Below are 24,982 nucleotides of genomic sequence, written 5' to 3'. Positions count from 1 at the left end.
TTATTTTATTTTTTTTCAATTTTAATAATTATGCCTATATTAAATAATGAAATATGTAAGAATATATAACTTTCTGTCACTCTTGCCTATTCAAACAAACTTACTGGACAATTCATAATAAAACTCTGGATCCTGGGATAACAGTACCTGTACAAAGAGGATCTACATTATATGAAATCAATATACCATTTGTAATTTCAGTAGCTTTAAACAAATATTTAATATTAGTGAAACAGATTAAATCAAGCTAGATAGAGAATGTCTGAAATTAAATATCTTTAAAATTAGTTCTGTAGAAAATTTTCTGAATAAATAGTAGTAGTTGTTGGTATCTATGCTATGCATAGCAAGAGGAACTCGTGTAGTAATTTTCCTTGTATTCGTTTTTTATAAACAGAATCATGATTGGCCTCGCAATTGCGTTTATTGCTAGTAATTTTGCTTAATTAGTTTTTAGTGCATATCTGTATGAATGTTGGAGTTGGAGAGGCACGCTCTTTGGCGATAGTAGTCTTTGACAGCTTTTGTCTCTCAGTATTGTCTTTACTGAAAGGAATAAAGTGAATAAATAAATAAATAATAAATAATTAACAAAGCCACAATGCAAAGAAGCAACCAGTGTACTTCTACAGCCAATGATATACATATTTATCTGTGAAAAGTTTAACTGATTGCACCTGAGACATTAATTACATTATACAATAATTTAAATATTTGTATAAATATTCAATTAATGTTATTGTAGCATTAATAGTAATTTAGTAACTGTAATTTTAAATAAATTTACACTATTCGTAATTTCAGCATTTTTTTTTACCATTGTTTAAAATAAAAACTGTTCTCCTATGTTCTTATGATTTTAAATTAAACCAAAAATTTGAATATTTGTAAAGGAAGATATAATCATTGTATAGCACAATTCGATTCTTTAGAAACGTTTAAATTGTAGCTCTTTTACAATCATGATGGCTTTTGAACAATACAAACTCCATTCTAAGTCTAGCTTGCCTGAATAAAACAACAATAGTCCTAACTTATGAATCAACATTGGTCTTTCATTCAATATGCCTACTTAGTGCTTTCTCTGCTATATAAAAAAAGCAATGCTTATAATTACTGATTAGTTCATTTATTCATTTATTTTATTTGATCAAAATCACAAAAGTAAAATGTTCATGAATAAAACAATATTAAAAAACAACATATAAAACATATTTTAAAATATTTAAAACTTTGTTTAAAATATTTTTTAAATACAGTATATAAAAACCATATGGAAATGATGCATTATTCATTTCGGTGGTTAATAAACGTAACTTATTGAACATTTTTATTCGGTTTCTCTTAAAGACTATTGCCTTCAAATACACATCTTGGGGTCAAAGAAACTGAATTGACTTTCAGCAATGATTCGCGTCATTGCAAGGCATGTACAGGATGTCAACTATGGAGATGTGAAAAGTTGTCACTTGAAGAAGGAAAGACAGGAGGTAGCTAGAGTCCCCCTCTCCCTTATCCATGGAACATTTTAAAGAAGGCTTGTCTGAAAAAATCCATCAAAATAAATTCATGGATTCTGATATTTGGTTATAATAATTTTCTTAAGAACGATTGATACAATAAAAGTAAACATTGTAGGCCTATATTTTTGTTAAAACAACGGTCCATTAGACCTAAAATGGTGGTACACCATGTATACATTCTTTAAAATACCTCCGGCTAAAATACCTTCAATACTGGGTATTGTTACATGTTTAGAATTTATTCAACCGTCCTAAAGCTAAAAAGAACTCCATTTTTATAATTTAACTTCATTGTTGCTTGTTCATGCGTGTCCCACACAGTAGTTATTAAAGGTATTACTTTAGTATTATTACATACTTCCTGATCTAGTCTATCACGGATGAAGTTTGTTAATAGTGTTTTCAGCTACCAGATTAAATGTTTCACGCGGTAAGTTTTCAAATAGTTGTATTGGTACTCCCAACTTCTATACAATTATAATTTAAAAAGGACCTGAAATAGATTTTCGATTTTTTTCATTTTAGAGCAATTAAGTGGTAGAGGTATATTTTTACAATATACGAATTCGCCCCAACCTTTCTTTAGCAATGTCATTATATTTTATTCACTTTTTAACTTGAAATTGTGTTGTACGAGCACATAACAGAATAAGCATATGTGTAGGCTAAAACAATGATGAAAATATATGTTTATTTAAAAAATGATTATAGACCAGGCCCGTAGTCAGGGTTTTTTTTATGATTCGACCCCACTCCCCCCTCCACAAATGCCCACTAATCGTACCGCCTTGCTGTATGAGCGTACGTCATCACTCAAAATGATACTTTTTACAACTTTATAATTTCAAAGATATACTAAAATTAAGTGTTTCGTGTTTTATTTTTCATTCATGTATTCTCCCCCTGAAAAAATGATTCATAAAAAAATGTTTGTTGAATATAATATTTAATGTAACATAATAGTTATCCACTTTGACCAAAAATTGGATCGGAAAAATGTATTTACATGAAAAAATGTAATTTAAAGCAAAACAAATGGTCATATTGGCTGCCAGCCAGTGGGTTTTTGGTTGAATTGAACCATTTATTTTTTCATTTTATAAGTGAAAACATTTTTTTCGTTTTTTTCTACGGAAGTGGTTAACTTTGTTAAAACTACAAAATAAAGTCTGATTTAAGTAATCTTCATTTTTCATACATCTGTAAGTGTATGTATCATATTTATGATTTATTCGTTACGTTATCATATTAAATAAAAAAAAAATTATTTCGATAATCAAACAAACTATGACATTTTCTTGGACCGAAATAGCAAACTTAACCTTCTTCTTTAAAAAGTTCATATATTAAAGTTAAAAGTATATATACGTTGACAGTGCATCATTCTTTAAAATTTTTAAAGATGTCATCATAGTATAAAAAAAATATGATTCATTGCGATATGTAACCAAAGTGGTTACTGCATAGTAAATACACGGAGGAATCTTTCTTCATTTTTTATTCAGGTGTGTATATGGCTCGGTGGTCTGTGATCGCGTCTCCTGTAGCAGTCGAGGTACTGAGATCGAATCTCACCTTCGGAATCGAAACGAAATAATACTAAATATATCCGTATTGTTTATTCAATTTTATTTCTTAGTGTATAAATTGTACGCCTGATGTATAATAAAATCTAGAGTAACTTATGTCTTTACTATTATGTAACAAGGGTGGTATGACATATACGCGGAGGGATCTTTGATCGGATTGTTTTATTCAAGTGGCTCGATGTGCCACAGTGATATCGGATATTTGTATTTGCGCTACCAAGATCCTATCTTTCACATATTATAAATAATTAAAGATCAAGACAAAATCAATCTTAAAAAAAATTATCTTTATTTAAATCGTTGCATATAACCTATAATTCGTCATAGTGACAAATTAAATCTAGTTACTAATTTGTTTTCGTACGTTTAGTACAGAAAGTTAACTTTACAAAAATATGTATTAGGCCTAACTTAAATATCCATGGAAATGATGTATTAGGCAAAACATGAAGTTAGGACAACAGCAAGAAATATGATTCATTTCATGGTTAAAAATCTTAACTTATTGACCATTTTTATTCGTGCTTCATTTTTATTCGGTTTCTTAAAAGCTATTGTATTCAAATACTGTACACTTGGGGTCACAAGAAATCTAAATCTAAATTAAATTCATGGATTCTGATATTTGTTTAAAATAATTGTCTTAAGAATAATTGATACAATAAAAGTACATATTGTAGGGCAATATTTTTGTTGAAACAGAACAGTTACACCATGTATACAACCTTTGAAATACCTCTGCTAAAATACCTTCAATACTTGGTGTTATTACAAGTTATTTATTCAACGGTACGACACAAATAATGGCATTCCATTTTTATAATTGAAGTTCACTGTTGACGTTCAATAGGACATTCTCACAGGTGATACTTATAGTTATACATACTTCCTGATCTAGTCTATAACTGATGAAGGTAGAAGGAGTGAAACTTGTTTGTTTTTTGTAATGATATAGTTTTTCAGCTACCAGATTAAACGTTTCACTATTGTAAGTTTGCAAATGATACAATTATAACTTAACAAGGCCATATAGGCTACATGGCTGTAGTCGCGTGCTCAAGTTAGTGTTTACCGACCGACCAACCGACCGACATAGTGGCGTTGCACACGACTAAAAGGACCTAAAATGGATTTTCGATTTTTTTTTTCATTTTAGAATGATGGTATTGGGGAAATTAGGTGTTACTAGAATGTACAGTATATATATATATATACGAATTCGCCCCATTGGGGTAAGCCGTCAATTTGCTAATAAAATCTATCCCTCCCTGTTACAATTTGCAGTTTTTTGGCGATGAGAAATTTTAAAAACAATAGAAAAAGAATTACTGTAGTTCACAGAGACAAACATATTTTATTAGGAAAGATTGTATATTAATTTAAAGATTAGCTTTTATATTTTCAAAAGTGGTCGACTAGTGAATGAATAAATGTTATGAATTAATGATTGAGCCTACATGTAATGTTGCATTATTTCTTTTATTTAAACAAAAATTGTACAATTATTTTGAACAAGCTTTCTACATATTGAAAACAATTGACCAAATAATTTGTATATAGTATCCATGTGTTGTGAACATATATGTATATATATAAGGTACGGTATTAAAACAGTGGCACTGATTAAGACTGGATCTGAAACAAATAACCCATCTCACTCACTTTGTTGTCTCTTTCATCATTAATGATAATTGATTAAGATTATTTACTGTGTTTTTAGCAGAAAACGTTACTTTGTTTGGTCTTGACAATTTGTGAGTAAAATATCATGACATTTTTTGAATGATCATGAAACTGTACTGGTTTTGGTGTACTAGCGTTCCTAAAACAACAATAGCCCTAACGTTTGAATCAGAATTTGTCTTTTATTCAACAAACATCTATATATAGATTAGTATATATGTAGGCTTAATTATTGCTTCATTTCCCACTATATTAAAAAAGCATGAATTTGTTTTCGTTGTTATGACGTTTAGTACAGGAAGTTAACTTTACAAAAAATATGTATTAACTTAAATAGTTCATAGTTATACAATTGTAGTACATACAATTGCTCAAAATTAGTTGAAGGTTAGTAATATAGAAAAAGACAAAAATATTTGAAAAATATAACAGAGCTACAATATTACCATGATAAACAACATCAACTTAGTTGATTAAATATGTAAGGAAATGTTGTATTAGGCAAACATGAGGTTAGCACAACAGCAAGTAATATGATATTCATGTCATGTTTAATAAACTTAACTTATTGACAAGTTTTTTATTCGGTCTCTTAAAGACTATTGTCTTCAAACACACATTTTGTGGTCACAAGAAACAGAAATTCACTTTCAGCAATAATTCACATCCGATCATAGACAGTTATATACAGACTGTCAACTGCTGAGGTGTGAACAGTTGTCACGTATTGCTAATGATACCTTCTAAAAAAGGCCTGTCTTAACAGATTTAAAATAAATTCATGGGTTCTGATGTTTTTTTTATAATAGTCCAGTAGAAATGGTGTTACACCATGTATACATTCTTTAAAATACCTCCGGCTAAAATATCTTCAATACTGGGTGTTATTACATATTCATTCAACCGTCTTAAACCTAAAAACGCACTTCATTTTTATAATTGAACTTCATTGTTGCTTGTTCATGTCCCACACAGTAGCTGTTGACGTTCAATAGAACATTCGTACAGGTTATACATTTAGAATGATGATTTTGTATGGGTCACTAGGTTAATTATTTTATCTATTTATCTGGCAGTCTCCACTTAATTACCAAAAACAAATAAAATTAAGTATATATAGACATTTTGAAGAAAATAAAAACACTTTCTGATGGTCGAAAATCTTAGACCTTTTTTCTGTTATTTAGTACAACAAAGATTACAGTTAAATAGAGTATGAGGAAAGTCCGAAGTCATTACTTACTTACTCATTGATATATATTGATACAGCAACGCCAGAAGACAAGTGCTATTGATATGTCGTGACCGTTTTGGAAACGATTATGAACAGATTTATGTAAGTATGAAATAATAGTTTTTAATAGTAACACACCATAAATGCTGTTAAAATTCTGTATGTGCAAGTGGTTTTGATGAAACAAAATACTGTAGTTCATTAGACCTATAAAATGGTTTTACTCTATGTACACTCTTTTAACGGAAGTAAATAATGTCACTCCATTTTATTTCTCTAGTAGGTGAAAGAATATAGCATTCCTTTTGTACCATTAAGTTACTGTGAGGCAAACAGTTGTTTTGCATTGATTTGTTTTCGGTTTGATATATAAAGCATTTTAGAATTATTTATGAGTCTCTTTTTCTTGTTCTGAAAATCTGAGTGATCCATATCGTTGGTATTCAGTATAGGCCTATCCTAGACTTCTACATACAACTTAATAATAGAAAAAGAAATGTATACAAATTATCAGTTTACAGAGACATAGGATTACATTATTATTTACTTTTATATTTTCCAAAAGAGAACGCTTAGACCTAATTTTCGTTACCATAAGCCAACATGAATAAAGACGTTTTTAAAAGGAGAGGTAAGTATTTTAAACATTTCAAATCCAACTGTAATAACTGCACCATTCCTTAACCTAAGTTAACATAACTAATACAACGTTCTGGAACAAAATATGTTAAAAGAATTGAGGAACAAAAAGGGATGGAGAATGGTTGTAAAGTGAGAATGATCTCTTAAGAGTTATTGTAAAGTTTATAATTGGATTCCTGTTTGTTATGTGTTTGTATTTTATGTCACAAGGAAGTTTCTCCATCTTTAATCGCCCCGAAACACGTAATAGCAATTCGTGCCACTACCAACAGATAAAAGTCCATTTTTTGACACTAATAAATTAAAGATAATAGGCAGAAAGCTACATATTTGAATAAGATTTTAAGGTTAATTTTAAATAAAACAACAATTAAGGTAGAGCTGAACATGTTGATACAAAAATGACTAATTTTCATAAAATTAGGTAGAGAATAACATTTTGATACAAAATCTTAAAAAAAATTATATTAAATTTTATTATTTTGATAATAAATTGATTAATAATGAATATATACAAGTAATAATGAATTATTTTTTTCAAAAATTTAATTAATTAAAATTCTTACAGTACAGTGGAAACAGGCTTTTCTACGTAATGACTTGGAAAGAATTGAACAAATTTGTATTACGTATCCATTGGTGGAAGCTATCGATAAGGTACGGTCTAAAAGCGACATGTAGTTAGTAAATATAATGTAACTAATAAATATATATGTATTTTGTTTAACAAGTGAACAGTGCGGGATTGGCCCATGTCAGTCAATATACACAATTTCATATTTAGATAATAGAGTTAATGATTATTTTTACCTGTTCCTCCTTAACAATCAATTAGGATTATTTTCTACTAGATTTAGCAGTAATTGTTGATAGTTGTCATGAATTGTAAAATTGGCACTGGCTTATCAAATATTACAGAAAATACAATTTTGCATTATAGCGGTTATCAGTATTACTTAACTCAATTATTTTGATTTTTTTAAGTATGGAAACACCCCACTACATTTATATCTGCGTCATAGGAATCAACATACCTTAGATATAGTGACTTGTCTCTTGAAGCATAGTGCATCTGCGGCAACATTGCAAGATAAGGTAATCTATATACGTGTTATGGAATAGGCTTACAATCATAGATATCTCTGGCAAATGTATTTTCTTTTTTCCTCCTTGAAAATCAATTAGGATTATTTCTATTAGATTTAGCAGTAATTTTTGGTATTCTGAATGAAATTGGCTTATCAAATATTAAAGAAAAACCAATTTTGCATTATAGCAGTTATCAGTATTAATTAACTCAATTATTTTGATTTTTTAAGTATGGAAACACCCCACTACATTTATATCTGCGTCATAGGAATCAACATACCTTAGATATAGTGACTTGTCTCTTGAAGCATGGTGCTTCTGCAGCAACATTGCAAAATAAGGTAATCTATACGTGTCATGGAATAGGCTTACAATCATATATTATCTCCGGCAAATGTATTTTCTATGTTCCTCCTTGACAATCAATTAGGATTATTTGCTATTAGATCTAGCAGTAATTGTTGGTATTCTGAATGAACTTGGCTTATTAAATATTACAGAAAAACAAACTTTGCATTATAGCAGTTATCAGTATTAATTAACTCAATGATGATTTTATTTTTTTCAAGGATGGAAAAACTCCACTACATATATATCTGAATAATAGTTACCATGAACCTACCTTAGATATAGTGACTTGTCTCTTAAACCATAATGAATCTGCAGTAACATTGCAAAATAAGGTAATAGCTATTTTACATAGGCATTCAATATATAAATCTTCTCTGGCAAATCTACTTTTTCTTGTTCATCATTGACAATCAATGATTATTTGCTACTATATTTATCAGTAATTGTTGATAGTTGTTGTCATGAATGAAATTGTCATTGGCATATCAAATATGACAAAGAAACCCCATATATTGTTTGAAGGTTTGCATGGCGAAATAAAATGTTGCTATAAAGTTTGCGGTACACCACGTATATTAATTCTGAAAAAAAGATTTTTGTGACAAATACGTCAAGGAATGGTAAACTGTGGTCGTTTTCCTCTTCCCTGGTGAATGCAATAATTCAATGTTGAGAGTTTAGGTGTGTTAGAAAATTATCTAAGTCCACCTTGTTGTGCTGCCAGATGATAAAAGTTCTAAGAGCATCTCGTTCTTCCTTGGTGATGTTGGATTTCGGTTTAGTGCCCTGACGTAACAGTTGAATGCATACGAATGTTCTTGACCTGTCAAAGTAGGTTCTATTTGTTGGATGATCTCTTCCTTCGGTATAATTGAAGGTGCTCAAACAGGCTCGAAGAACATCAAGGCCATGCCAGAAGAGGAGAGCAAGACAAATCATCAATACTTATGCATTCTCACAAACAACAACACCGAGTTAATTGGAAAGATGCTGAACTAATTGTTACCGTTTCTTCCAGACGAACCAGGGAAGTTATTGAAATCTACAAACACAACACTGTTTATCAATATATTGGATTTGTTATCAGTGACATTTGGCTATCTTTATTCAACAAGAATCTTCATCGACAGTAAACCATGCCATAGAATCCTGTCTAGACACATGGTCTTTGTTTGGCCAGTCTACACCCAGCTTCGAGACAATGCTATTGTTTTTAGCTTATCTCACTTTGCTTTTCACACCTATCAGAAACAACGCTCTTCTATAGCTAGTTTCAATCCCTTCCACTTTGTGAACTTGCCATTGTTTCTGGCTTCCACACCAGTCCCACCCCTTTTTACTTATATTCCAAGTTTCCTGGACTTTCTGCATTCTCACTCCTGAGGACGATCAAAGCATATTGATCGAAAGGTCGAGAAACTCAACAGTTCTTTCAGAACTAATATACGTGGGGTACCGTAAACTTTATATCAACAACAAAAAAAAACCAATTTTGCATTAAAGCTGTTATCAGTATTACTTAACTGAATGATTTTGATTTTTTCAAGGATGGAAACACTCTACTACACATATATCTGAGTTATGGATATAAACCTACCTTAGATATAGTGACTTGTCTCTTAAAGCATAATGTATCCGCAGTAACATTGCAAAATAAGGTAATAGCTATATACTTGTCAAGAATAGGCTTACAATCTATATATCGTCTCTGGTAAATCTATTTTTGTAATGAATTTTAATTTTTTTAAGGATGGAAACACTCCACTACATTTATATCTGCATCATAGGAATAAACCTACCTTAGATATAGTGAATTGTCTCTTAAAGCATAATGCATCTGCAGCAACATTACAAAATAAGGTAATCATATATACTTGTTAGGAATAGGCTTACAATCTATGGATCTTCTGTGGCAAATCTACTTTTCTTGTTAATCATTCATCAATTAAGATTATTTTCTACCAGATTTAGAAGTGTTGATAGTTGTTGTCATGAATTGTGAAATTGTCATTGGATTATTAGACACAGGTTATCGGTATTAATTAACTCAATGATTTTGATTTGTTTTAAAGAATGGAGACACTCCACTACATTTATATCTGCTATTTAGACATGAACCTACCTCAGATATATTGACTCGTCTCTTAAGGCATAATACATCTGTAGCAACATTGCAAAATAAGGTAATAGCTTTAAATACTTGTCAGGAATAGGCGTACGATATAGGATTATTTGCTACTAGATTTAGCAGTAATTGTTGATATTTGTTGTCATGAATTTCGAAATTGTCATTGTCTTATCAAATATGACAAAGAAAAACTAATTTTTTAATTATCAGTATTAATTAACTTAATGATTTAATTTTTTTCAAGAATGGAAACACTCTACTACATTTATATCTGCGTCATAGGAATAAACATACCTTAGATATAGTGACTTGTCTCTTGAAGCATAGTGCATCTGCGGCAACATTGCAAGATAAGGTAATCTATATACGTGTCATGGAATAGGCTTATAATCTATGGACCTTCTTTGGCAAATCTTTTTTTTAATGTTCATCATTCTAAATCAATTGGGATTATTTGCTACTAGATTTAGAAGTAATTTTCGATAGTTGTTGTCATGAATTGTGAAATTGGCACTGGCTTATCAAAAATAATAATAAAATAACGGAAAACCAATTTTGCATTATATTATAGCGATTATAGCGGCAGTATTAATTACCTCAATGAATTTCATTTTTTCAAGGATGGAAACACTCCACTACATTTATATCTGAGTAATAGTTACCATGAACCTACCTTAGATATAGTGACTTGTCTCTTAAAGCATAATGCATCTGCAGCAACATTGCAAAATAAGGTAATCTATATAGTTGTCAGGAATAGGTTTACAATCTATCGATCTTTTCTGGCAAATCTGTTTTTTGACAGAAAAAAAACAATTTCTCATTATATATCTGCTATTTGAACATGAACCTACCTTAGATATAGTGACTTGTCTCTTAAAATATAATGCACTTCGCTGTGTATAGATTTTTAGACTATCTTTTAAAATATTTGCAAAACGTTTGTTTTTTAATTACCTGTTTTCTAATCAATTCAAGACTTTTAAAACTATTTGAAACATTCATTTTATTATGTATTCTGATTTTAAAGCATTTTAGTGCTTTTTCAATATTTTTTACAGTGTTTATATGCAGTTAGAGTTAGGAATCTTTGTTAATACTAACCAAACATGTTTGTTTATAGGAAGGAGTTACACCCGTGTCTGTTTTAGAAAATAGTACAGAGATAAAAAACCCAAAAATACAAACTGATATTTTAAACCTCTTTGACAGTAAGTGAGGTTTTAATAATTATTTTACTTAACACCAATGTCAAAATAGTTTTCATTGCTACATTCAATTTTGTCAAACAATTAAAAAATAAGACAGATTTATTAATGTATTTTAAATTCCTATTTGTTTATTAGAATTGTTAGTTCCAGCAGAAATATATTTTAAGGGTAAAAATGCTATCAAGCTATACAAAGATGAACTTAAAAATGGTAAAATCTCACTTGTAAATTCAAGATGTATGTTTCTTGGGAAAGAAGGTGCTGGCAAGACTAGCTGTGTAAAGGCTATGGTTGGAAAAAAGTAATAAACAAACGTATCATTTTAATGGCATTTTATACTAAATAAATCATTTTTTTGTGTTTTTGAAAATTTTAAAGGATAAAAATAAAGAATTTCGTAGAACATCAATTTTTATTTACTTCAATATAAACTAACCATAATCTCAATGATAACCCTTTATATTTTTAAAATTCGATTGAAGATCTAAATTGATCTAAATAATAAGTTTCGGTCTTGACATTTTTCTTCTGTTTAGTGTTCAACTTTACCATACATTGTTATAATAGATTTGATTCCAAAGAACCATCTACTAATGGTATTGTTACCACGACATTGTTTCAAGCAAGAGGGAATGATAGTGGGAAGTGGAGGATGATGAAAGATGTAGATGGTAAGATAAGGCAGCTAAAAACAATTTGAACTAAAACATACAGTATAAAACATCATTTGTCACATTCATTATTGTTCCATAATTTTAACATTAACTATAATATTTAGATTATAAAATGACATAAAGATTGTTGTTTTCAATGTTAATTGTATCGCCCCGGACAATTGTTCAGGAGGAGACAACTTTTATTTTTTTTTGTAAACACGCAGTTTTCTAACAACGGTAAACGATACACGATAAGGGTATATTTCATAAGAATCTCGCAGGGAGATTATTCGAGAGGAAAGTTTTTATATATATATTTCTTTAGAAATTTTGTACTGATGCCAGAAGTTTTCACCGCATCAATGAATCAAACAATGTAATTACCTATCAATTTGTAATATATTAGTTATGAAAAGAACTGTTGGTTTTTCGAAGTTTCGACCAATAGGCCTACACTGCTTCATACCTAACTTATTAATATCTATTAAATATTAAATTTAAAATTAATGTAAAATTAAACAAGTAATTATGTACTTTTCTCACCCTTTTGTACAGAAGCAAAGCTATCCAAGGAAACTCGTGAACATGCGTTAGCAAAAAATGTTGATAAGAAATTAGGGAAAGGTATACTATAACTAAGACACTTTTCCAACATCTAAATATTGGGTTTATACTGTTGATTTAAAAACGATTTATTGATCAGCATTAATATTTTGTAATTTTTGTTTAGAAAACAATGATAACACTTTGGTGGCTAAAGCTGTGAAGTTTTTATATAAAAGTTTAACAATCGGGAAGGTAGATGTGAGTGACATAACTAGTATATGGGACTACGCCGGTCAACTAGACTACTACATAACACACAGGGTACACTTTTACTATTTTGCATCTTCATTATCATTATGACTATGATCATTACCTATTGAATTTTAGCTAAGTTTTGAAACATATATCAACACTCTAGTACTAGAATAAGTCTGTTAATTTGATCGTGTGGTGCTGAGGATAAACAATAAGAATTAGGTTTGAGAAGAGAAAGTGCCAGACTCGATTCAAGATTGTTATTTAACATTACTGTACATGCATAATCTATTATGGTTAATTACATTAAATGGATTTTAATAATTTTCTCCTTTTATTGTAACGTTTTGTGTATTTTTTAGTTTTTTCTTACAAATACAGTATCTTACTGTGTTGCATTTAATGTGATGGACAATTTGGATGAACCAGCAAATCCACGAGATCCGTCAACAGTAAGTAGAAGTTTTCACTAGAACATGGATGGATTATATAGATTTTAATTCCTATACTTTATATCTGCAATTAAATTTCTTTATTTTAGGATTCACTAGGAATGACTAATTTGGACATGAATTTGTTCTGGATAAGGTCCATTTATGAACATACCGTATCACGTCATGGTCCAGGAAACCCCATTTTTATTGATGGACAGAACATAGAGTCACCTCCTATCAGCTTGGTTGCCACCCATATGGACAAATTGTCAGGGTCTAAATCAAACAAACGGATAAAGGTAATGAAGTTGATATTTAAGTCACTGAGTCTTGAACATCCTGAGCAATATATAAAAACGGAGAGAAATGTACACTACACGTGAGATAAACAAAATTACAATAGTTTGTAAAGTAGTGTATTTATATAAATTTACTAATACAGGCAGAGAAGATGTTCATGCAGATGTTTGATGCAATGAAAGGAATGCAATATTCTGAGCATGTAGATCGTGAAATGTACATGGTGGATAACACTGTAAGGTCACATGAAGGTATTGAAAAACTTAAGCGAAACGTTGGTAAATACATGAAGGAAATGGCCAGGAAAGTTCCAGTAAAGTGGGTTGATTTGCAGGAAAGGTTGCAAATAATTGGGAAAACAAGATTGACTATTACCTTAAAAGAGGTAAGGGGTAAATTTGGTAAACCTGTATCATACTGTAGCATTGTTCTTAAAACACAAATGCTATAGGCCATATACAGTGTATACAGTACAGCAATAATATATATATACAAATTTAATTTGATCGTTGCTAAGCTAAAACAACAACTTTTCTCGTGAAATGTATAGAATTCTATCATTGAAACATCACATTATATAGGTTTCATAAGTTTTAGAAAGAAGTTTTCTTGTTTTTAATAATTGTACAGTAATCCAACATTATCGGTAGCTTGACCTGAGCAGGCTCTATAGTAAACGTAGGCCTTATGTGGTTCGTAGCTGAGGTGGTACAAAAAATGTTATATATATATTACTATACTATAAGTACTGTTTTGTTTATAGATTTGCCAGTTAATTGAATATAATACCGTTACAATTTCAATTTTATATTAGATTTCTAAGATTGGTACTGAATGCGGAATTTCCGAAGATCCGCTTACCCATGCCATAATGTATCTGAATGACACTGGAATAATTATGTATTCCGGCACTAATAAGAAATTAAGACACATTGTGATAACAAATCTTCACTGGATGATTCAAATTCTTACAAAAGTTATTACAGTAGTTAAACCAACTATTACGGCGGTAAGTAAATGCATTTTATAATCCTAGATTGATATAATATAATAATGTAAAGAACTATATAATACAATAATCATCAGTCAAGGCAATATCATCATAGTTTACGATGAATTTTACAATGTGTTTGTCCTATTTAAAATAAAACCATTTTTTATTTGTACTCAGAAGCAAATGCGGATGCTATGGGGAAAGCTTGATAATGAGGGAGTTCTTGAGGAGAAGTTACTACGTTATTTGTGGAGAAACGAAGATGAAGGTCTCTTTGATGTCTTTGTAGAACTGATGAAAATGTTTCGTTTGCTTTTTGAGAAGACTAAGGTAGGCACGTAGCGTATACTTTAATGATTATACTAGACACTAATATATATATACTAATATTTATTAACTATTGTAATTAAGTAATGTTAGTTTATATTAACAGGGAATCGAAAAAGGTAACCGGATATTCCTAGTTCCTTGTCGAATGAAAGTTGACAAAGAGGAGAAGAATCTAGAAGTTTCAAAAGATGACGAGCAAACAGTGTCAGTTTACCTGACTCCGACAGATTTTCTTCCGGACGCTGTGTACCACACTTTGGTTGTTGCATTCCTTGAATTTATGACCGAAAAGGGTAGTGATGATTCAGAAGTGTTCCGGAATCGTAGTGACTTTAAATTTAGTAATCACACTGTCAGTTTAGGCTCTGTCAAAATCAGCAATAAAAAAGAAAAACCATATGCTCTAAAGGTATTTTTTTTTTTTTCCATTTTTGCCATAAACAAATTTACTTTTAATTATAGAGTAGTGTATACATTCTGCAATTTAATTTTTTTTAAATCCGATCTGACACCATACACTTAGTTCAATTTGTATATTAGGGAATAAAATCAGATAAGTTGGCTAAATGACAATTTTTTTTAATGAGTAATATTTTCCTTCACAGCTGGAAATATCACGATGGACCGACATATTGCAGCCTACTGCAGAAGGCGGTGACAAAGAAACAGAGTTTAAATTTAAACCAGAACCGAGTGTCTGCATGGAGGTATAAGATCAACATTTTAAATAAAATTATCACGTAATAGATGTATAAATACTATATAACATATTTAAATACATATATTATAGGTACTTACTTACTTGAAGAAGCAACTAGAAACTACCTGCACCATATACGAGGGCATTGGCTACAACCTACGTGTGTTATGCACTTTTTGTAACCCAAGTAATCATCACTTAATCGATCTTGACAAGTGTTTGAAAAATGATTTGGTTTCATGTGGAAGAAAGAAGGCTATGAATACTGCTCATATCAAACGATTTTTTTTTATTGGTGAGTCTGTTATGCTTACTCATTTGACATCAACGATAATAATTACCGTAATTGTCATCCTCACTATTCACAATTCTAATGGCAAAATCAACAACCTCATCTATAAAATACAATTATCTTTCTTTAATCGGACATACGTATTACTAGTCTAATGTTTATCAAGCAGAAGAGTCAAGTCTTGGTAAGGCCTATATTTAATTTTTTTTTTCACTTATTTTTACATATTCTTATCTTTACGAGTTTACAATATTATTCATTGCTACCAGTTCAGTATTCATGATTCAATAAATTTTGGGTTCATCCCACTTTTATTTCCATATATAATGTTCTCTTTACATATATTTTTATCTAAAAATTTTCATTTCAATAAACTATACATATTATTATATTTCATTTGTTTACATATTATCACATTGATTTTTGTTTTATCTTTTCTCTTCATAGTTTCCTCTTTTTATACATATTATCTACAATACATTTTCATTAACAAAGCTTATCTTTTCTTACATGGCATATTTAATTCATACAATTATAATATATTCTATATTTAATAAATCCATCTAATTTAATGCTCCTCCCTTATCCCTTATACCATTCCAATCCTTTATTTTCTTCTTTTGGTCTTCTTAAAATTCAGGATATTAACCATCTTCAACAAAGTGTTTTTCTTTATTCATTGCTAAACTCGATCCTGCCATCATACTTTGATGATTTATATAGTTTCAATCTTAATTTTCATAACCACAAAACTCGGAGCGCAAATCAAATACGTATTCGTTTTTTTTAAACTACTTCTTTTAAACATAGCATTAAGTTCACTGGTCCTAAACTCTGGGATAGTGTACCAGTTCCTATAAAAAGTGCTTTGTCTAAGAAGAGTTTTTCTTTTAAATTGAAACGACACCTCTTATCCAGTTATGTGTAATTATTTGGAGTGAGTGAGTGGCCAAGCGGTTAAGACAGTGGAACCGTAATTACGTAGCCATAACATCGGCAGGGGTTCGAGGCTCACTTACTCCATGGTTCTGTTGGAAGAACGAGTTTTCTGGGATAAGGACTATAAACCGTAGGTCCAGTGTACACATCTAGCTCGTGTGCACTTTAAAGAACCTAGTACATCTTTCCAGACGAGTAGGGGGTTGCCTCGGTGTACTAGGACATCACAGCCACTGATCACCAACTGGGCCCTCTGGGAGACCAGTCTTTGACTGAAGAGGTTACCCAGTATAAATATATATTTCAATCAATCCTTTCACTCATTGTAGTTTTTATATTTAGCATTTTTCGGTACCCTGAAACTAAAAGTCTTCATTAATGTTTTTGTCCTGTTTCCGGTTCCAGTGTTGTTCTATTTTCTTTTTCAATTTTTATGGGCTGCCTTATATACAAGCTTCGCTTTTTAGGAATGTTGCCCTCTTATTTTAATCATATTTACTGTTAATTTTATATTCTATGAAAGAGAAGAGAAATAAATGTTACTTTGATTGATTGATAATATCTCCTATGGGTTGATCCCATTTTATCTTTCCTTGGATTTATCTATGCAAACATATTTTCATTTAACAATACATATTCTCTCTTATACCTTACTAACTATTTACTGTAAACATAATATTTTCTCATCCTTTAACATTGATTTTTTTGTTTAATAATATTTACAAAATATATTTCCACATATTACCCTTTATAACCCATCAAATTTTCATCTACCTTGTCTTCTTTTTTTTTCTTATGTGGGTTCATTCCACTTTTTTTTTAACTTTTTTCTTTTAATATATTTCCATATATTCCTTTGTTTATACATACATTATTATTTAACAAAATTTATGTTTAATAATCTATTTATAAACTTAGATATATTTGTTTCTTTTTCACAATTTTGTCATTTTAAATTTCGCATGCATTAAGAATGTGCATATTTACATATATACTGTACATACATAAAAGCTTTGATCAATACACATTTCACAACTTATACATAAACCTTCTTATCCTTCATCATTGTTTGTTATCATCAATCTATAAAACACTTTTCACATTTTGTCTTTGTTTTCTTTCTTTTCAAATCATCCAGTTATTAAACATATTTACAAAACATACAATATATTAGCGCCAAAAAACAAAACAAAAAACAAACAAAAAAACATAATAGATCATTCATTGTAGCTCATTAACATTTTCTCTTACATGTAATCTGATTGAACATACACATGTATACCTGCATATTTACAGATTACTTATCTTTTTTTCAGATTTAAACAATTGTAGGAGATTGATTTTTCTTTTCTTTTTCCATGATTCAATAATTATTAGATCTTTTATTTCTGAAATTATATTATATTATTTAGAGCCAGTATCCGAGTCAGAATCAGAGACAGTGTCAGTTGCAGAGCCAGTAGAGTCAGAAGCAGAATCAGAGTCAAAATTGGAGACAGTGCCAGAGGCAGAGTCAATGTCAATGGTATTTGGAGGTAACTATATTTAATATTTTTATACATAAACAGGCATAGAAGAAAGTCTAAACCGGTCGGTGTTATACTAAATATTAATTAATTTGAAACGAATAAAAATTCTACAAGTGATTTTTTTCGAAAGGTAAATTTGAAATTGTATATTTTATCGTCGTCATTACTTAATTATAATTATATCTCAATCGTTGTAATCACTATTCATCCTTACCAAACAAAGTATAAAAAAACTGTACTAATCCTAGTATTGTGTTATTACAAGGTATAGGCACTAATAAAGAACCAGTACCAAAGCCAGAGTCATTGCCAGCGTCAGATCTAGAGTCAGAACTAAAGCCAGTGTCAGCGGCAAAAACAGAACTAAGGCCAAAGCCAGAGTCAGTGTCAAAGCTAGAGTCAGAGCTAAAGCCAGTTCCAGCGCCAAAAGCAGAAATAAAGCCAGAGTCAGTGCCAAAGCTAGAGTCAGAGCTAAAGCCAGTGCCAGCGGCAAAGCCAGAGCCAGGGTCATTGCAAAAGCGAGAGTCGGAGTTAAAGCCAGTGCCAGCGCCAAAACCAGAACTAAAGCCAAAGCCAGAGTCAGTGCCAAAGCTAGAGTCAGAGCTAAAGCCAGTTCCAGCGCCAAAACCAGAACTAAAGCCAAGGCCAGAGTCAGTGCCAAAGCTAGAGTCAGAGCTAAAACTGGTGCCAGCGCCAAAGTCAGAACTAAAGCCAAAGCCAGAGTCAGTGCCAACGCAAGAGTCGGAGCTAAAGCCAGTTCCAGCGCCAAAACCAGAACTGAAGCCAAAGCCAGTGCCAAAGCTAGAGTCAGAGCTAAAACCGGTGCCAGCGCCAAAACCAGAACTAAGGCTAAAGCCAAAGTCATTGCCAAAGCCGGATCCAGGGTCATTGCAAAAGCGAGAGTCGGAGTTAAAGCCAGTGCCAGCGCCAAAACCAGAACTAAAGCCAAAGCCAGAGTCAGTGCCAAAGCCAGAGTCAGAGCTAAAGCCAGTTCCAGCGCCAAAGCCAGAGTCAAAGCTAGAGTCAGAGCTAAAACCGGTGCCAGCGCCAAAGTCAGAACTAAAGCCAAAGCCAGAGTCAGTGCCAACGCGAGAGTCGGAGCTAAAGCCAGTTCCAGCGCCAAAACCAGAACTGAAGCCAAAGCCAGTGCCAAAGCTAGAATCAGAGCTAAAATCGGTGCCAGCGCCAAAACCAGAACTAAGGCTAAAGCCAAAGTCAGTGCCAAAGCCGGAGCTAAAGCCGGTGCCAGCGCCAAAACCAGAACTAAAGCTAAAGCCAAAGTCAGTGCCAAAGCCAGAGCTAAAACCGGTGCCAGCGCCAAAGCCAGTGCCAAAGCGAGAGTCAAGACTAAAGCCGGTGCCAGCGCTAAAGCCAGTGCCAAAGCGAGAGTCAGGGATAAAACCGGTGCCAGCGCCAAAGCCAAATCCAGAGTCGGAGTCAGTGCCAAATCGAGAGTCAGAGCTACTTGAGCCAGTACCAGCACCAAAGCCAGAGTTGGAGTCGGTGTCGTCGAGGGTATTTGGAGGTAACGATTTTTATAACTATATAGATATGTTACTTATTCTTTCGTTTGTATATACCAATTTATACTCATGTTAATATCTCTATCTATCTAAGTATTGTTTTTGTACAGAATTACCTAAGAAGAAATTTCAGACAATGTTGGTACAAGTATCTAATTGGTATGATGAGCATTGTTCACTTGATATGCTGAAGGTGTTTTGCAAAGATCTTGTAACACCTTACAGTGATCTACAGACGGCTGACACCACCATGAAGTTGTTTATTTCATTGAGACGTGCTGGTAATCTTACCGTAAACAACTTTAAAGTTCTTATCGATATCATCAATGTCACCAGTACCAAAGGTGCTCTTGAGGCTAACAAATATCTGAAGAACACGTTTGAAGAATCCGACCATCATGTAACAACTGTTACAACGTACCGACAGAAGCTGATAGATTTCGGCAAAATACTTTCCCAAGACAATGTAAGAAAGCTCATCCATCTAAACGATGTTTCTAGGAAACAACGTGACAACCAGTGGACTGTGATACTATATCTTGAAGAAAGGGGCATCCTAAGAGAAGATAGGTTGCTGTCATTTATTGAACATTTGAAAGAGAATAAGTTGGATGTTGCTGCAGAAAATTTAGAAAACTCAATTTGAAGTATTGCCAAAATTATGCAGCAAAGTATCAATTGGTTGATTTTATCAGACATTTGAAAGAGAATAAGATGACTGAAGATCATTGATACGATGAATTACCCAACTTACAGTATAGTTCAATAAAGGCAGTATGGTTATCAAGTCAAGTGGTTGACTTGTTTGGTTCTGATTTTAATAATTTCCAGAGAACCTCCTCAGGTTCACTGTTTAAAGAGTGGGGATATTTTCTCATACACTATAATATTGTATATGCTTCTGTGCAGAACATTTGGACATAGAGGCCTACGTAATCAAAAGAGAGGGTTCAAATTGAGGGTATACCCATGGTGATATTTTTCGAGTTGTTATAAATATTGTATATAGGAGAAAGTAGAGGTTTGGGTTAGACCATAATTATTAGCTTGGTATTGATTGTAAGTTATTTTATGTTTAAAACACTTTAGAATTCACCTTTTTGAAATAGATATAATGACTTCACTAACCATAGAGTAACATATATATAATAGATTTTTTTTAAAGAAATAGAACTCTATAAATAATAATTGACCACAATTGATTCTACGTTTTTTCCTTTATTATACAACATTGTACCATAGTAGTTTTGTATTTATGATTATCTCATTGGATCTCTATGTAACATCATTTTTTTACCCCTTAATTAATGTTAAAAGTACATCAGACTGAATCATTGTATTAGTCCTCTAAAAAGTCGGCTTATATTATTATTATCTCTCTGTTCTTCGGTCAGATTATGTTTCATTAAAAATTCAATATTACAAAAATAATCTCAAATTTTTTATATTTTTAATTTATGACTTGTTTCAGATTTGATGAGAAAATACAAGAAAAACATGACTTGACCGCATAAAAAAAAATGTCTTTCTATAGAGAGGGCTATTGCAAATTAATGAACTACGACAAAAATTCTGAATTTTATTTATCCCATTCACAGCAGAAAACGTTATCTTTGTTTGTTACAGTAGGGTAGGCCTAGCAAGCTACAGCAACTGACAGATTATTTGATTCATATCATGGTAGTATTAAACACTAATGAAAAAGGTAAAAAAAATATATAATTAACAATAAGAAACAAAATAACATGACAATTTATGCAATTAATATACATTTTCAAAAGGTTTTTCAACTGCTATACATGGCACAACTGAAAATCTTACAGCATTTTATGCTTTATATAATAATAGTTTACTTGGTAATATTTTAGGAAATTTGAAAAAAAATTAATAAATCACATGTTTGCATTTGCAAATATGACACAAAGACCTAGAAAAACATTCTCTAGAAATAGATATTTATGATTTTTAACCAGAAGAAACGTAACTACATATACAATTTACAATAGAATCTCTGCTCAATTTCAGTTGTTTTAAACAGTCATTTTATATAATGTATAGCATATTTTTTTTAAACACATCTGCATATTAATAATAATATATAATATTTACTGGAACATCACTCAAAGCCAATCATAGTATAGTGAGAGGTACTTGTTCTGATAGTGTAATTATTAGCTCAAGCACCTGGATAATAAAAATAATAACAATACCTTTTTTACAAGAAATTAATAAGATTTAGCTTTTATTATCAGTTTTTTTTTAAATCAGAAAAAAATCTCTTTTTACAGAACATTCTGATTGGTTGGAAGCTCTACTGTACAAACAGCTTTGATGTCTTCTATGTAGTAAGACGTTTAAAAAAATCAGAAATGATATCACAAGTTTTTTGGCAGTATATTTTGCTAGCAAACAGGTCTCAGCACCATTTTATTTTATCGTTGCTGCTGATAACAGTTTTAATACAATTTTTGTGATTTTTATAGGCCTATAAACAGCTTTGATGTCTGCACTTTTCAATTCAGAATATGAGTTCCACAGTTTATAGGCAGTATGTTTAGCACCATTTATATATTTTATCATGGCCACTGATGATTATTTATCATAAAATTAATATAAAATGTTTGTGATTTAGAAATACAATACATTCTGATTGTGTGAAAACAGTTTTACACTACCATAGTATGTAGCACATATTTTTACAATTTCTGATTCTCACAAGGTAAAAAGAAATGAAAATTAACTTTTTTTTAAAATTCTACTTAGCAGGGTATTATGCAAACAGACAGTTCATTATATTTTATACTATTTATAGAGATGTTGAAGGGAAGAGTTGAGAACACTTGAGCAATAGTGTTACTGTTCACAACTATAGTTACTAAAAAATACAGTGTGTATATTATTAGTGAACAATCTACAAACATCTCTGATGCCATTAGCTTACCAGCATGGAGTGACATTTTTAGCAATTTCGTTTGAAAACAGCAATGTTTACAACATTTAAAAAAAAATGGCAGTGTATTTTAGCATCATTTGCATAAAGATGATAGTTATGTTAATTAGGTAAAAGTGGAACAGTTAAGAAGATAATGAGCAATATTTTTCAAGTTTCTATCAGTGGTTTCATATGAAACAGCTTATTTACACTGCTAAGCTGATGCTAGTCTGTGAGTTAACAACACTGTTACCGTAAAACACTTTTTGCAGAAATTGTTACACTCTTTTTATACAGTCTCTGTTATTTTTTTCTTTAGCAATTCAATTTCAGCTAATTAATTCAGATGGATACATTGGCTTGTTGAATATAAACTTGAAGGTACTGTAAAGCAGCAGGATCAAGGGTCGAAACCAGGGGTGGTAGCTGTAAAAAAAATTAGGTAGATTATTAGTATTGGTAGTAAAAACTCCACTTCCGAAGATTTGTTTTAAGACTGTTTATGTAGAGCATCTTGTGTGTGATTTGACAGAGGACAGTGAATGAATTTCAGATACGTTGGTGTTGTCGATGGGTTTTTAATTTTTGGAGGGTTTATTGAGTGGGGAAACCCACTGGAAAGCCTTCAACCCGGCATACAGCTTATTTAACAGAATTCTACCGAGCAACACACAATGGCGAGTGAGTGGCCGAGCGGGTAAGACAGTGGAACTGTAATACGTAGTCCTAACATCGGCAAGAGCTCGAGCCTTGCTCGCTCCTTGGTTCTGGTGGTAGAACGAGTCTTCTCGGATAAGGACTATAAACCGCAGGTCCCGTGTACACAGTTATAACATGTGTGCACTTTAAAGAACCTAGTACATCTTTTGAAACAAGTAAGGGGGTTACCCCATTGTACTAGTTTTCGCACAGTCACGGTCACAAACTCATCATAGTACCATACACTGGGCACTCTGGGAGAACAGTCTTTGCTACTCAGTATAAAGAATAAAAAATAAATCCAATAACATACATACCTTGCCAGGATGAGCAGATGACAACTTGCTGAGGCTTTGTGCGAGAAAAAGCTTTGGATTGTCAACAGTACCAGCAAATGGATCATGTACTTTCTTACCAGCAAATGCTAGCTGTGAGTAGGCTGCTTGGTAGCCTGGCGTTTCCTCTATCTCTATGAAGTGTTCATCATCTGGTATTGATTCGTCCTCTGGCAGTTCAAAAAGACCAACAAGTGCTTGTAAGAGGGGAGTCCTGAGAAAAAAGAGTTAGATAATCATGTAGATATATAACAACTAAACAATGTGCCCTTTTATCAACTTTGGCCAATGCTTCCAAAGTTTCTGAAATTCTACAAAACAATTCAAATTTCCCATCCTAAATTCTAAAAGACAGTGTCTTTAATTTAGGCTGCTGTAAGTTATAGCTGTATAAATTTCTAGACCTGGTCAAGTTCTAGTTGTATTAAAGACCTGGTTAAGTTATAGCTGTATTAGTTTAACTAGACTAGGTTAAGTTATAGCTATATTAGTTTAAAGACCCCTTCCCTGCAATTTTGGACGTTTTTTGGAAAATAATACATATATATCACTTTAAAAACATTAAACCATGTCATTCCTTGTCTTAAATGTACGTTTTATGGTAAATTATGATAAAAAGTGAGAAACAATGCACTACCTAAGTAGCTTGCGGCGATCGATCTCTCGTGGACGGTCTTTAGGCCTAGCCTAGCTAGGCTTAGTTTTGTAGGCCTAGCTGGTAAACATCGGTAACGTACGAACATCATACGCTAGCTATATATCTAGCCTGACGTTGTATAGTTGCTGCATTAATTGTCTTTCTATTTTTGCCAGACTCAGTTGATACAAATTGGGGAAAACCCGGTATTTTCGCTGAAAAGTTAGGAGTCTTCCATTTGTTTTGGCCTCACGATCGATCGAAAAGTGGGCGAATTACAGGTGAAAAACAAAAATATCAATCCGCGCGCAATGCATTTTGGGATTTATAGCGGGCCGCTATAATTATTAGAATCGACTTATTTTTCACATTTTAACCGTTTAAAGACGAAAAAAGTTATCGCAATAGGACCATATAGTATTATTTTTACA

General features: G+C 31.6%; 2 protein-coding genes and 1 long non-coding RNA gene across 3 annotated transcripts in view; 2 read left to right on the top strand and 1 right to left on the bottom strand.

Annotated features, from left to right (window-relative positions):
• The first annotated feature begins 1,901 nt into the window (after positions 1–1,901).
• Positions 1,902–6,609, top strand: LOC140062372 (uncharacterized). Its single transcript, XR_011847475.1, has 3 exons — positions 1,902–1,953; positions 5,983–6,131; positions 6,595–6,609. It is a non-coding gene; the product is annotated as an uncharacterized lncRNA (long non-coding RNA).
• A 23-nt stretch (positions 6,610–6,632) lies between these two features.
• On the top strand, positions 6,633–21,303 carry LOC140062053 (uncharacterized). Its single transcript, XM_072108097.1, has 26 exons — positions 6,633–6,660; positions 7,240–7,328; positions 7,656–7,766; positions 7,991–8,101; positions 8,330–8,443; positions 9,659–9,769; positions 9,861–9,971; positions 10,184–10,294; positions 10,484–10,594; positions 10,860–10,973; positions 11,363–11,450; positions 11,586–11,751; positions 12,018–12,121; positions 12,662–12,730; positions 12,837–12,973; positions 13,270–13,359; positions 13,449–13,640; positions 13,784–14,026; positions 14,456–14,650; positions 14,813–14,965; positions 15,069–15,374; positions 15,571–15,672; positions 15,756–15,960; positions 18,309–18,431; positions 18,691–19,950; positions 20,059–21,303. The coding sequence occupies exons 1-26, from the start codon at positions 6,633–6,635 to the stop codon at positions 20,592–20,594; spliced, it is 4,980 nt and encodes a 1,659-aa protein (XP_071964198.1). The 3' UTR covers positions 20,595–21,303.
• LOC140061949 (exportin-2-like) overlaps positions 21,163–24,982 on the bottom strand; it is a 17,515-nt gene continuing 13,695 nt past the window's right edge. The window contains exons 23-24 of the mRNA XM_072107972.1: positions 23,897–24,128; positions 21,163–23,306 (exon numbers count right to left, since the gene is read on the bottom strand). Of these exons, the coding sequence (XP_071964073.1) occupies positions 23,223–23,306; positions 23,897–24,128 (316 nt within the window). The 3' untranslated portion in view covers positions 21,163–23,222. The remainder of the gene's footprint in view (positions 23,307–23,896; positions 24,129–24,982) is intronic.

The sequence above is a fragment of the Antedon mediterranea genome, chromosome 11 (assembly GCF_964355755.1).
Source record: "Antedon mediterranea chromosome 11, ecAntMedi1.1, whole genome shotgun sequence".
NCBI classification, from domain to species: domain Eukaryota; kingdom Metazoa; phylum Echinodermata; class Crinoidea; order Comatulida; family Antedonidae; genus Antedon; species Antedon mediterranea.
The sequence above is the reverse complement of the archived record's forward strand: the minus strand, read 5'-3'. Positions and strand labels throughout refer to the sequence as shown.

Excerpts from the sequence above, each read along its gene's own strand:
- LOC140062053 (XM_072108097.1), top strand. The coding sequence starts at position 6,633 with ATGAATAAAGACGTTTTTAAAAGGAGAG. Across the intron at positions 6,661-7,239 it reads AGACGTTTTTAAAAGGAGAG|TACAGTGGAAACAGGCTTTT; the intron begins GTAAGTATTTTA and ends AAATTCTTACAG. Across the intron at positions 11,752-12,017 it reads AAGGCTATGGTTGGAAAAAA|ATTTGATTCCAAAGAACCAT; the intron begins GTAATAAACAAA and ends TTGTTATAATAG.